This window comes from Microchirus variegatus (genome assembly GCF_963457635.1).
Source record: "Microchirus variegatus genome assembly, chromosome: 4".
NCBI classification, from domain to species: domain Eukaryota; kingdom Metazoa; phylum Chordata; class Actinopteri; order Pleuronectiformes; family Soleidae; genus Microchirus; species Microchirus variegatus.
Genome location: NC_139805.1, coordinates 10,130,860 through 10,143,014, shown reverse-complemented (window position 1 = coordinate 10,143,014; position 12,155 = coordinate 10,130,860). Strand labels below are relative to the sequence as shown.

Here is a 12,155-nt window from a genome sequence, read left to right as displayed (position 1 = left end):
TTCAAATATTTTGATAACAATGAGGAATAAAAGATACAGAGATACATACTTACAGCAACGCTAGAGGGCGGTAATCACGGGAACACCGGGTATTGTCGGCCTTCATTAATCACCACGAAGAAGACGCATCAAGCCAGGAAGCAATTTGACGTCATCAGGATCCAAAGATGGCGGCGTTAGTCGGTGAGTGATGTTTTGACCGAAAATAAGACGCGTTAAATAAATATTACAGTGTGCTTACACATGTGCTGTTTATTGTTTTATAAGTGTCAGACACGTAGGCATGCGCCAACACTTATGAAGAACATGTCGGTGGTCGGGGTTATAACTTTTACTAAATGCGCAAGCTGACCTTGCTGTGTCTGTGTTAGCGCGGTGGCTAATCGTGTTAGCTTACATAAACTCCAGCAGCGACTATTTCACATTTATAACGATTACATGTTTATTTATAAACCACACACAATCTCTGACGCATATACAACTGGTGAAGTTATACACTTGATGCTGTGTGTTTGGTAATGTTAACTTCAGCGATTGTCATTGTTAAGCGATGCACGTCGTTGTTTTGTGTTATGTTTACAATCGTTATTTTCACTGTTCAGATGACCTGTACGTTTTAAAATCATTAGGTGCTACACTACAATTCGGCATACATTAAAACAAAGTTAACCACTTACTACATTAAAAGTCCGCATATACGTTGACTGGAATGTACAACAGGGCTGTCGTGCTCCATCGTTCGATAAATATAAAATTAAGATTATTCTGACCTCGTCTGTTTTGGATTTACTGGAAGAAATAAATAACCCTGATATTGTATCCGTTTACAGTTTACAGTATTTGCTGTGTGTGTGTCATGAAGTATACCATTTAAAATATTCGCTTTGTTTTCATTATATTGTTCTCTGACATTCAATCAGTGTAATGTTGTTAAAAATGTTATTCTCCGTTTGTCATTTTGCAGCACCTCGCCTGGCCATGTTTGGCTCTTTTTCAGCAAGGTAAGAAGAATCTTCTAATGATGTTGCTTGTTTCAAAACTTAATTGAAATAAGCTCCCACTATATCTTCCATTGGTAAAATACATTTTGAAAAACGTTATTGTGCAGTTGCAATTATGTGAAAAAAAAGCTTTTGTATTAGTAATTTTGATGTTAGTTGAGTTCTCATTTAACAAAATTTCACGATAAACCTGTTCCATCAAAAACTGTTTGTTAAACTTTTGCTGCAATTGTCTTGTCTTGTTTCTCTGTCATTTGTTCCTCTAACTATCTCCCTCTGTCCAACAGACCCATCTCTTTATTTGCTCTTCAACAGAGGAGTCTGCACAACAGTGCTAAAAGTGAGAACACATGCACGAGGTGGGCTGAGAAACTACCCTGGTATAGATAGTGTAGTCAATCTATCTCTTGTTAACATTTTGCACATGGTAAAGCTCCTCTCTCTCCTTTTGGTACAGTGTGGTTCCAGTCAGAGAGAAGAGCACGGCAGTGGCAGCAGCCAAACCAGCAGCTGTCGCCACCAGCAAGGGGGAGTATGTTGTAACCAAGCTGGATGATCTGCTAAACTGGGCTCGCAGGGTGAGTTCATGATTGCCAGCTCATTGGTCATATCCAGCATGTGTGTAATAGATTGATGCATGACGGGATTCTCATTTGCCATTTCTCCAAAGACGTATGATGTGATTGAATCATGGAGAGCTTGACAGATGCTGGTGATCTAAAATATCACGTTGGTCAGTGTTTTTGGAATTAGTCTTTGACTAAAAGCAATACATTCATTTTAATTGCTGCTGTTTGTTTGTTCATCATGTGAAACAGTGATTTATTTATTTTTGTCACTGTATCTACTTTATTGGTGTGGCTCTATAGTGGAAAAGCGATATATGTTGCTTGCAGACATTCACTGAAGTCCTGGCATTCATCTAAGATTATCTGTTGAGAGGTTGTTTGTGTGAATGCAAATGTCCACAGATGCTCCCTGGGTTAATCTCTAAATAATGTCTAAGTGAGCCCATGTTAGAACACAGCAGGAGAGATTTAGAGATTTAGGATAATCTATATTGAGGCCTTTTCTTGCATATTCAAGCTAGGAGCCATACCCTCATCAGGATCCTTAGGACATTTCCTCCTTTTGTGGATGTGGCTCACTCAGACCACCAATCTCCTGCTGCATCTGTCATCTGTGAATAACGAAGTCTAGAAAATGTAGAAACCCAAAATATCTGCACATAGTTGTTCAGAGCTCACATCTGAAAATGGCTTCAGTGTTTTGATTGCTTATCATTGCTGTACTCCCTTCTCAGAGCTCTATGTGGCCCATGACCTTTGGGCTGGCATGTTGTGCGGTGGAGATGATGCACATGGCTGCACCCCGTTACGACATGGACCGTTTTGGAATTGTGTTCAGAGCAAGTCCCCGACAGTCTGATGTCATGATCGTGGCAGGAACTTTGACCAATAAGATGGCTCCAGCCCTGAGAAAGGTGAGAGTCACAAAAATGTAACAGCAGCAAATGTAGACTATGCAGCCACAGAGGCTTTTATGGTCGATGCACAACGGTATATGCTCCAAACCTCAAGGCGGCAAAGAACACACTTTGACCTTCTTAATTTAAGTTTCGTTGTCACACCTCGCATATCTAATTAATCAATGCAGTAACATAGATATGTGATAGATGTCTCGCACAATTATTAGATACAGTTATTTCTTACCATTGTGACGTTAATCTCTCCTGCAAAAATTCCACTCCAAAGATAAGACTCAAAAGTCATCTGATCATCTCATGTCTATAGAGCTGCTTATGAGGACAGATCTGTTTGTCGACTTTCCCCTCAGATTCATCTATTGCGCAAATGTCATTACAAAAATTCAGAGGTGCACAATATAGCTCAGAACATCACCAACCTTGCAGCCTACAAAAGTCACTTGACATCCTCAAAGACACTTTCTGTCCTGCCCATCACCTTTTTGAACTGTTGCCCTCTGGCAAAAGATATAGATCCATCAAAACATGCACCGCAAGGTGCATGAACAGTTTTTTGTTTTTTTTTACCCCAGAACCATAATCACGCTGAACAATGAACTAAGAAACCTCCCAACATGAGACAACACAGCACCATTATATTTTTACTGCAGTCTTATTGTGCAATATGTTGCTATTTTAAGTGAATTACCTTTCTAAAATGCATACGTCTGCACAGATTGAATGATTGTGGGGTTAAATGAATGCATGTTGGAGAGTGTGAATGGATATACTTATTACATAATTTATGGGTCCACATCCTGACAGTGCACCTGAATTTCATTGTATAATCTTAGAATTAAAAAGTATCTAATCTAATCTAGCTCCTTGACAACTTCTGGAGCCCTAGTGCACAATGAGCCTGCGGTGATAACGACGTCATTTACAAAGCCTCGCATTGGATGCGTTGCAGCGAGTATAAACCAGGCCGTAGTTTCTGCAAATAACAAAACAACTGCTGCATCATCATGTTTGAATCAGGTCTGTGAAATAAAGTTTGGACTTGTTTTGTGACACAGTTCAGTGCCGATAAGAGTTCAGCTGTGCAAATGCAGACTGGATTATGAGCAGCCTGTTGGCGGCTTGGTAGATTGAGCTGAAAGTACAGACTTGTTCTTTATTTAAACATTATGTAACTTCTTTCTTTCTATCAGGTGTACGACCAGATGCCTGAGCCTAGATACGTAATTTCTATGGGAAGGTAAGTTTCTACCAGAAGACATTGATTTTAAATGCTCTTCTTCTCTTCACCTGTCAGTCATTTTGTAGTCCGGACCTTATAATGTATTTCAGAAATTCACTCCGGTTTTGCCATTGTGTGTTTTTTGTGGTTTCGGTTTGCTTTACATACACAATAATTGTCTTTGTAAATGATGTCTCCTTGTGATCATTTCGTAGTTGTGCTAATGGAGGAGGCTACTACCACTACTCCTACGCTGTGGTCAGAGGCTGTGACAGAGTCATACCAGTGGACATTTATGTTCCAGGTGATTGAAAGCATTATTTTAAATATTCACATGAGTCCACATCCTGTAGACCATGGATATGTTGTCGACATTATAGCTGTAATGTAAGTTGTTAAATTGTAATTATGAATCTTGCCACTAGTTATTAATTTTTTATTAGAAGTAGCTGCTGTATGTCGTAGTGGCAGTGCATAATGAAATTTTAATGCATACAGGAAATGTTAGTGCAGTATTGATTTAGTAATTTAGTAGCCACTGAGCTGTTTATTGTGTGATACACAACGCTAAATATATAACTGGATGAATTATACAATTTAATTGAATGAAAGACTGATTTTGTTCCTTTTAAACTGCAATAGTTTAAAATCCCTTACTGATATAAATAGTTTTTGTCTTCTGTCCTCAGGTTGTCCACCAACAGCAGAGGCGCTCCTCTACGGGACTTTACAGCTGCAGAAGAAAATCAAACGTGAGAAGAAGTTGAAGATCTGGTATCGGAAATAAATGTGTAATATGTATGCGTGCGTCTGTCTGCTATGTAAATGTTATATTTGAGTTTCATTTCAAGCTCTGCTCCTTCTTCATGTAGAGCTGCGGGAACTTACTTCATTAAAATTGCTGTAAATTTACTGACGGCTCACTGGTGCTTATTTTCAATCAATCACATTCTCTAACTGTCATTCAGTCAGTAGTAACTGAGCTGAATCCACTGACTTTAAATGCTCTAAAAGAAAGAGGTTTGGTCTGGTTTGAGCCACTAGGGGGCATAAATGGTGTACATCTGGCTGTTAATTGAAATAAAATCCATTGAGGGTTGAGGTAGGCAAATGCCTAATTTCTGGCCATGGGTGAATTTCTTTCAACAAAGCCATGTTTGTTCTTCAGGTCCTTTTTAGTTGACTACGACATTTATCACTGAAGTGTTAGTGTGTGACACTCAAACCTTACTTTCTCGTTAAGATTGTAATATGCTTTTTGGTTTGTGGTGGTTGAAGTGAGATACTGTCATGTTGACTTGACTGACTTCATGTTCTGAGACTATTTCACCCATTAAAACACTTTGAAATGTCATGTTTTCCAAAAATCAAGGCATCAATTAACTACAGTTTAAAGCCTTAGACTCACTGTGGGTTTAACTGGGATGAACACTTAAGTATATTTGTCAGGCGCAAGAGTTAGACAAATCAATATATTTATTGATTGGGAAGAAAACTACTTGTCCAATAAGAAAAATGCAATACTTTTTTTTGCCAGTCTATCATAAAATCACTCAAATAGAACATGGACCATGTATAAATAGTCCCATTCCTACAGGTTACTGGCTACACTAGGTGAGTTCTTGGTGGGTGGCTGCATGTCGGTGTTGTATAGGTTAAAAGTCATTTTATCTATCATTAGCTATTCATTTTTGTTGATTACATTAGTTCAAAACTGTTACAGCATTCCATTTTATTCTAGTTCCTCTGTCCATTGAAGTACCTGCATATCTTGTTTTATTGAACCAGCAGTCCAAACTCGCAAAGATATTCAGTTTATGACCTTACATAGCAAATAAAATGAGATTTTCTTCTTCTATTACTGCAAACCCGCCATCTTTCCTGCTCTGTTTTTGCCTCTTTCAAGTTTCTATGTATGAGAATTTTTGTCTAACCTTAAAAACGTAAGCGTCACATGCTTGCAGTTCAGTTCCGAGTGCCTGCAGCAGCTGGAGTTTCCCACTGTACTGCAGCTGAGTGTTGCATCACCCATCCATCTAATGATTAATGTGACCTCACCAGGTGGGAACGGGTGCCTACGTGTACAGATAACATGCTGTATAATCTACATCCATAAATTAAAACATAATGCTCTCTGTCTGCATCGCTGGACTAAAAAAAAAAAAAGAAAAAAAAAACGCTTGTAAAAAGGATTGAGAAATGGTCATAATGTCAGATTTCTGTAGGTTTAAGTGTTTGCGTACTTTCATCGACGACATGAAGAAAACCCTGTTTCCTTAAATGTCGGTATATATTGACATGGTCATTATTTTTGGAGAGCTACCATTCAAGCTGACAATTTTGTACTGATTTCTGCTGAATTTGGATTTGAATGTCAACATACAGTAGATGTACATCCGCATGACAAAGCGTGCATTTAAATATGTAGTGATAAATCTCCTGCTCAGCCTTAAACTGGGTAATGTGTGACACACTAGGTGTTGTGTAAAAGCTTAAACAGATGTTCTGTGAGGTGTAAATACATTGTTGGTGGTTTCCGTCTGCTGCTGCCCGTTACTGTAAAGGATAAACTGCAAATAGGAACAAAGGAAATATGAATCTTTAAAAATAGAAGCACTGCTAAACAGAGGTGGGAAGGACTACAGTTTATTGAGAGAGGAGGGCAGGAGGGTCAGGTGAAAAGGCACATTAGGTTATAAAAAAGGTTTCCTTGGACTTTACTCTTTGAGAATGGTGGGTGTGATCATCTTATTGAAGGAATAGTATTTGCATTCACTGGGTGGTGCAATGTCCATGTTGGTGGTGCTCATCTTCTCCTTCTTGAAGCCGGCTTGGAGTAAATGAGGCACCTGGGTCTCCTGCAAATCATTAACAGAGAGTGGATGAGCGTGAAGAGGCTGGATGCTAGTTCAGCCGACACAGCATTATCCTGTCCGTTATTAGCCTTGAAATTATCACTGCATGTAATTCAAGTTGCACTCAGTTCAACTCTGCAGTGCTCGCTGGTTCACTGATGAAACAGGAGTTTTGACAGTCGTGTTGAAATACAGGGAGAATAACTAAACTCTAAATGCAAAAAAAAAACAAAGAAACTGTGCCTTTATTTAATTGTCCGTGTCTTTCTTAAGTTGCAGTAATTTAGGTCACCCAATATTGTACTTATCATGAAGTGTCTACTCTTGTAGGTTATAACAGAATACATAATGTATTATTTTAACATTATATTGCTCGTGGGCTAACTTAAGACATCTTGTCCTTGAGGAGGTAACGAAGGTGACAAACCTCAAACATCTTTTCGATGTTGTCGTATTTGGTCTTGAGCAGCTCGCCCCAGGAGGTCAGGTTGCAGTAGGTGAGGACGCCGCCAGATTTCAGCAGCCTGTGAGCGTGACCCTGCAGAGACATGCACACTTCAGCAAATCAATCAGTCCTTGGGAAAGATCCAGAGTGCAACACATAGGGGAGGTTTATTGGTGGAATTAGAATATAAAGTATGATTGTATAAATGTATGTTTGCTTTTTTGTTGCTTTAGAATAAGAGTTTATTTTTCTTTTTAAATGTACTTTAGGAAAGGGCCTTGGTTTATGGAGGTTGCCATCTTGCTGTGCGGTTTCTACAGCAGTCTGTATGGTCAAAACAGCCAGACCATGTGTTTCAAAACTGTAGTGTCCTACTCAAACAAAGAAGAACTGCATGCTTCCTGATATGCAAAGGCCACCATAGTTCCCTGATGTTCGTAGGAAAGAGGGTGGTGAGTGGAGGAGTCCTCTGTTAGTGTCATACTTTCTGTGTCAACTGCACATTGTTGCTGTTCTACACTCTCCACGGTTACTTTGCTTTTCAATGAGCGATAGTACCTGGTACTTTTTCTTAGTACCTGCTCAGACGAGGTTCCAAGCGAGCCGATACTATACGTGAGGTCGTCAGACTGACGTGCTCTGAATCAAACCTAACAATAGCGACCTGTAGATCAGTTAAAAAGACTTAAGAATCCTGAAAACAGAGGAGTCTGGTGTATTTAGCGACAGTGAGCCGCATCACTACGCCTGCCGCTGTATTTCAGTTCAGTGACTGTGTCAGACGGAGACGGTGCTCCGGTCATGGAGGAAGTACTGAACTAATCTTTTTAATCAACTGATTCTAATGATTCAGTTGCAGTGAAAACAACTGCTTTACAAGTCACTTGTTTGTGTGTTCGTTTTACACAAGACACAGTTTCATGCAGCCGTGCTGTGATGACTCCGCCCACGTTGAGGAGGTGCTATAGTAATGGAAAACCAACCAAGCCGTAGAGTTGAGGCGAAGTGAGGTTGTACTATACTGTGGAAAAACGCCATAATGTGTGTGATTCATCGTTGTACTTCAGAATACTAATTAGGCCACACCCTGTGTGTAACCTAATGAGGTGTTTTATGCAAATATTAACAACCAACCTTGATGAAGTCAAACTGGTGAGTGTGCCACTTGTCCTCTGACAGAGGGTATGTGTCGTACAAAATACCTGAGAAAAGAGCAACACTGTTAGTCTCAGTGTTAAACGCCTCCATGCTGCTCCCATCTGTTACTCTATTCTTTACAATATGAGTAACAGAAAGGAAAACATAAATAAGGTGAATGTTTTCCCCCAAGTTTGCTGAAGTCTGGATTAAACGCTTACCATCAAAGTGGTTGTCAGGCAGAGTGGGCACAACGTCTTCCCAGAGACCCTTAAGAGGGACGATCTGCAGTAACACAAACACAAACTTTGTTCATTAAGATCCTTGCATTGCAGGAAAGAAACAGTTAACACAGCAGCCGCGGGCATTTGTACCACAGTCCAGCCATCAGAGCAGATACATGAGTCCTCCTGACCTTGTGTGGCTGAGACTTGGCCCAGTTCTCCAGTCTGGCAAAGACACCGTCGTTACACTCGATGATCCAATGCTCCTCAATGGGGAAAGACTCAATCTTAGTGGCAGCGATGGCCATGCCAAAACCGATCTCCAAAACACGACCACCTACCAGACAGAAAATACAAATCAGCCTCAGGTTTCCAGGGTTTCCGTGTGAAAATGTCTCTCCCTCTTTCTCTCTCTACACGGCCTTGTAGAGTTTGTTTACTGTGATACTCAGTCTGTAAGTAAGTGTGTTTACGTGAGAAAATTTAGTTTTGAATTATTAATGAATATACTGTTGTGATGTTGTTCAAGAGAAGGCCAAAGGGTTTCCTCTCCTTGGACCTATAATCAGCTGCAGACATGGGAAAATTGGTGCAAATTGGAAAAAAAACAAACCTAAATGTATAAAACAATGTCTGTCTAAAACTAGAATTGTTAAATTGTCTGATGTGATATGCTTCTCAAAATTATGTAGTAGAGGACAAGATTAATATAAAAGGAAGCTTTAAAAAATGTGCATTTCAACCTTTTTTTTTAGGTGTGTGTGCATGTGTGTGAGTGAGTCTATTTTCACACTGAGCAGATGAGCTCTTTTCCTCAGCCGACGTCTTTGACCACAGTGTGACAGCTGCACTGTGCCCCCCACACTCTGCACACGTGTCCTCTACTGTGTAATTATAAAGCTATAAGCATATAAGTATGTATCTAACACTGATAATTAGAACTTAGTAGACTTGTGTATTATCGCTATACCATTATGCACATAGTGCGTAGTGTCGGCGACTGTGTAAGCGAGGCAAGATCATGTGTATAGTACTACTACTCATACACAGGGCAACTCAAAAGTGCTTTGCAAAGGCATAGAAATACATAAAGAAAATCACAGATAAACACAATAAAGCCAAGACATTAACAATAGCATTATTCATAATCAAAGCACTAATACTGTGTTTATATACTGTATTTGCCATACTGTGTTTTTGATTGTGTAGTTTCAAGCTGTGTAATTGAACTTTTATTTGACTGTTCACCACACTGCACTGAGTATGCAGAGTAAGTGTACAACTGCAGGAATGTTTTGTATGTGTTCACATTATTTCTCTCAATATCAAATAATCAAACATAACTATTGTGTAGTATTTTAAAACAGTATATGACGTTTGGTTGCTGTTGTACTTCTGTACATTCTCCAAAAAAAAAAAAAACACTCTGGTGTAGTGTGGAGCCCCATTTTCGGACATGGCGCCTTTACACAATGGCTTGTCCGATAATGGACACAGCCTCGGCTTCGCGTTTTTTTTTAGCACAGGTGGTTTTACCTTTTGAGGCAGCGACGGTGGCCAGCGAGTGCATGTACGGGGTCTCCCAGCGCTCCATCACTGGTTTACCCATGATCTCCAAGTGTGTGTCGGCCTCATTGTACCCGGCGCTAGCGTCGTGCCAGGCGATCTTGCAGTCCTCTCCCTTTGAGAAGATGGGATCGGCGGTGGAGGTCATTTTGTGTTGTGATGGGTTGAGAGGTAGTGGTTATTGCTTGATTCAGACAGAAGAGGTTGACAGGCAGCAGCAGACAGTTTATATTCGGCCCAGAATTGCTGACACAGGGATGTGTTACAAGAACCGGAGAGACCTCCGCCCCCTATGATGGAGCACCGCCCCCTCTGCAATGTTCTTCCAGTGGCCACTCGTGGTACTGCAACACACACTACTCAAAAGCGGCGCCTGTAAAACTGTTCACAAGATCTTTATATTCTACATTTTTCATATCTGTGAAACCTTCCTAAAGGCCATAAAAAGCCCGTAAATATATTTATTATTTCCCAGAGTGACGTCACAGCTGTGCACGAGCAAAACTTTATGGGAAATGATCGTGGTGAATAGAGTGTTTTTCTTTTACATTTTTAAAATACATATAAATATTACGACAAAGATAAACGTGTTGAGATGAACACATGAATTAGAGTTGAAGATAAACAGGTTGAATGAAAGAACATGGAGTTATAATATGTAATATAAGTTGTTAATAATTATGATCGTGAGTCTGCAAGATTTCTGGCCTGACTTTGCTTTACATTTTTGTGATCATTATATTAATATAATAATAATTATAGTGAGCTTTATTTAGAAACTTCACAATTAATATGCACTTGAATTGTACAGGAGCTGGAAAAGTGTTCCAGTTCTTGACCCAGGTGTGTTCCAGCTGTCTGAACCAGTGAGTAGGTGCTAACACTTCAGAGACCACATCAACAACATCAACAACATCAACAACATCAAATTCACTGGTGAGGATGTTAAAGATAACACCCTGGCTTTCTTGGACTGTGCCAAGGATCAAAACAGTTAATGACTGATGTGGTTTTCGAGTGATGATAAGAGTGAAAAGTAAATAATTCACTTGTGTATGTCACTGTATAATTTACTTTACATTGTCCTTCCCCACCCCTCCACTCCTTTTGATTTGCCATGATCCGTATTTGCTTGAACTCATTTGTATGCTTTATAACTTAGGTTATTTATGTGTATATTTATTTTCACTACATTTGTTTGGTTATAATTTGTGTCTGTGTATATTTGTCAGTGCCTAAGGGGCGGTGCTCTCTCCACTTCTTATATTACACCCATGCACCAGACTTTACTACGGGTCACACATATCAGTCAGGAGAGGTGAGGGTGTCAGTGGCGCCAAGATCCTCTGTGGACAGGATATTTCACTCAGTGGTGAATTTCTGACTATTTTTTTCCCTCAATGCAGCCACCATTTGCTGCTGATATTCTCTGGCCGTTATTTGTGTGTGTATGAAACTTTATTCCTATATACAATACTTAGGAACTCACTATCATGCAGTTTTGGGGTTTGTGGAGAGTAGATGACTTGGTAAGTAATGCAGATGCATTTTTTCTGTTAATTTTTTTTTTTTTAACTAAAGACCTAATTGTATTTTTATTTTATTTATCCTTTATTTAGCCAGGAATGTCCCATTGAGATCTATTGATCTCTCTGTGGTTCTCAAACTGTGGTACACTTGCTTCCTCTACAGTGGTATGGGTACAGTGACATACAGGGTATGTGATTGGAATGGAGCTGAGGAATTTTGTGTGTAAAAAATGAAACAAATAATTGTAGTCACCTTACCTCTCTTAATCACCTATTTACCTAATGTTAATCACCTCATCTTAATCTAATTTCACTAGTGTCTGGATGATGAGAGGGCAAATTATGTTATTGGGAATAAATCTGCCTCCTGTAAAAAGTCTGTAGTTGACTATTTTAACGGTGATGTTACTTCAAGAGGCATAATTAGAATCTTGGATGTTGTAAATGGGCAGTATAAATTGATAGCGTTATCATATTAGCAAACAGCTGCTTTATTACACATGCAGGAGACACAGACCTGAGACCAGATCTTTCAACTTGAAGGTTGTGTGTTCGATTCTTAGCCCCGCTATTCTACATGCCGATATGGGCAAGACACTTAACCCCACATTGCTCCTGACGGCTGTGCCGGCAGCGTGTGAGTGGGTAAGAAAGTGTGAGTGAATGCGTTTGAATGGGTGAATGGGAACTGTA

At 39.7% G+C, this 12,155-nt stretch overlaps 2 protein-coding genes across 2 annotated transcripts; one reads left to right on the top strand and one right to left on the bottom strand.

The window, feature by feature from the left end:
• The first annotated feature begins 115 nt into the window (after positions 1 to 115).
• Positions 116 to 4,612, top strand: ndufs7 (NADH:ubiquinone oxidoreductase core subunit S7). The gene is made up of 8 exons (XM_083888008.1): positions 116 to 183; positions 965 to 1,001; positions 1,289 to 1,360; positions 1,459 to 1,579; positions 2,305 to 2,484; positions 3,678 to 3,724; positions 3,922 to 4,010; positions 4,396 to 4,612. The coding sequence occupies exons 1-8, from the start codon at positions 168 to 170 to the stop codon at positions 4,491 to 4,493; spliced, it is 660 nt and encodes a 219-aa protein (XP_083744134.1). The 5' UTR covers positions 116 to 167; the 3' UTR covers positions 4,494 to 4,612.
• Positions 4,613 to 6,336: 1,724 nt separating this feature from the next.
• Positions 6,337 to 10,152, bottom strand: gamt (guanidinoacetate N-methyltransferase). Its single transcript, XM_083888666.1, has 6 exons — positions 9,904 to 10,152; positions 8,559 to 8,704; positions 8,365 to 8,428; positions 8,141 to 8,208; positions 6,989 to 7,099; positions 6,337 to 6,564 (listed from the first exon to the last, which is right to left on the bottom strand). Exons 1-6 carry the CDS (start codon positions 10,079 to 10,081, stop codon positions 6,424 to 6,426), a joined length of 708 nt encoding a protein of 235 aa, XP_083744792.1. The 5' UTR covers positions 10,082 to 10,152; the 3' UTR covers positions 6,337 to 6,423.
• Between the last annotated feature and the right edge of the window lie 2,003 nt (positions 10,153 to 12,155).

Coding starts and splice junctions, on each gene's coding strand:
- ndufs7 (XM_083888008.1), top strand. Junction 1,002..1,288: donor TTTGGCTCTTTTTCAGCAAG/GTAAGAAGAATC, acceptor TCTGTCCAACAG/ACCCATCTCTTTATTTGCTC. Junction 3,725..3,921: donor TACGTAATTTCTATGGGAAG/GTAAGTTTCTAC, acceptor ATCATTTCGTAG/TTGTGCTAATGGAGGAGGCT.
- gamt (XM_083888666.1), bottom strand. CDS start 10,081: ATGACCTCCACCGCCGATCCCATCTTCTCAAAGGGAGAGGACTGCAAG. Junction 8,705..9,903: donor CACCGTCGCTGCCTCAAAAG/GTAAAACCACCT, acceptor TCTGTCTGGTAG/GTGGTCGTGTTTTGGAGATC. Junction 6,565..6,988: donor ACATCGAAAAGATGTTTGAG/GTTTGTCACCTT, acceptor AATGATTTGCAG/GAGACCCAGGTGCCTCATTT.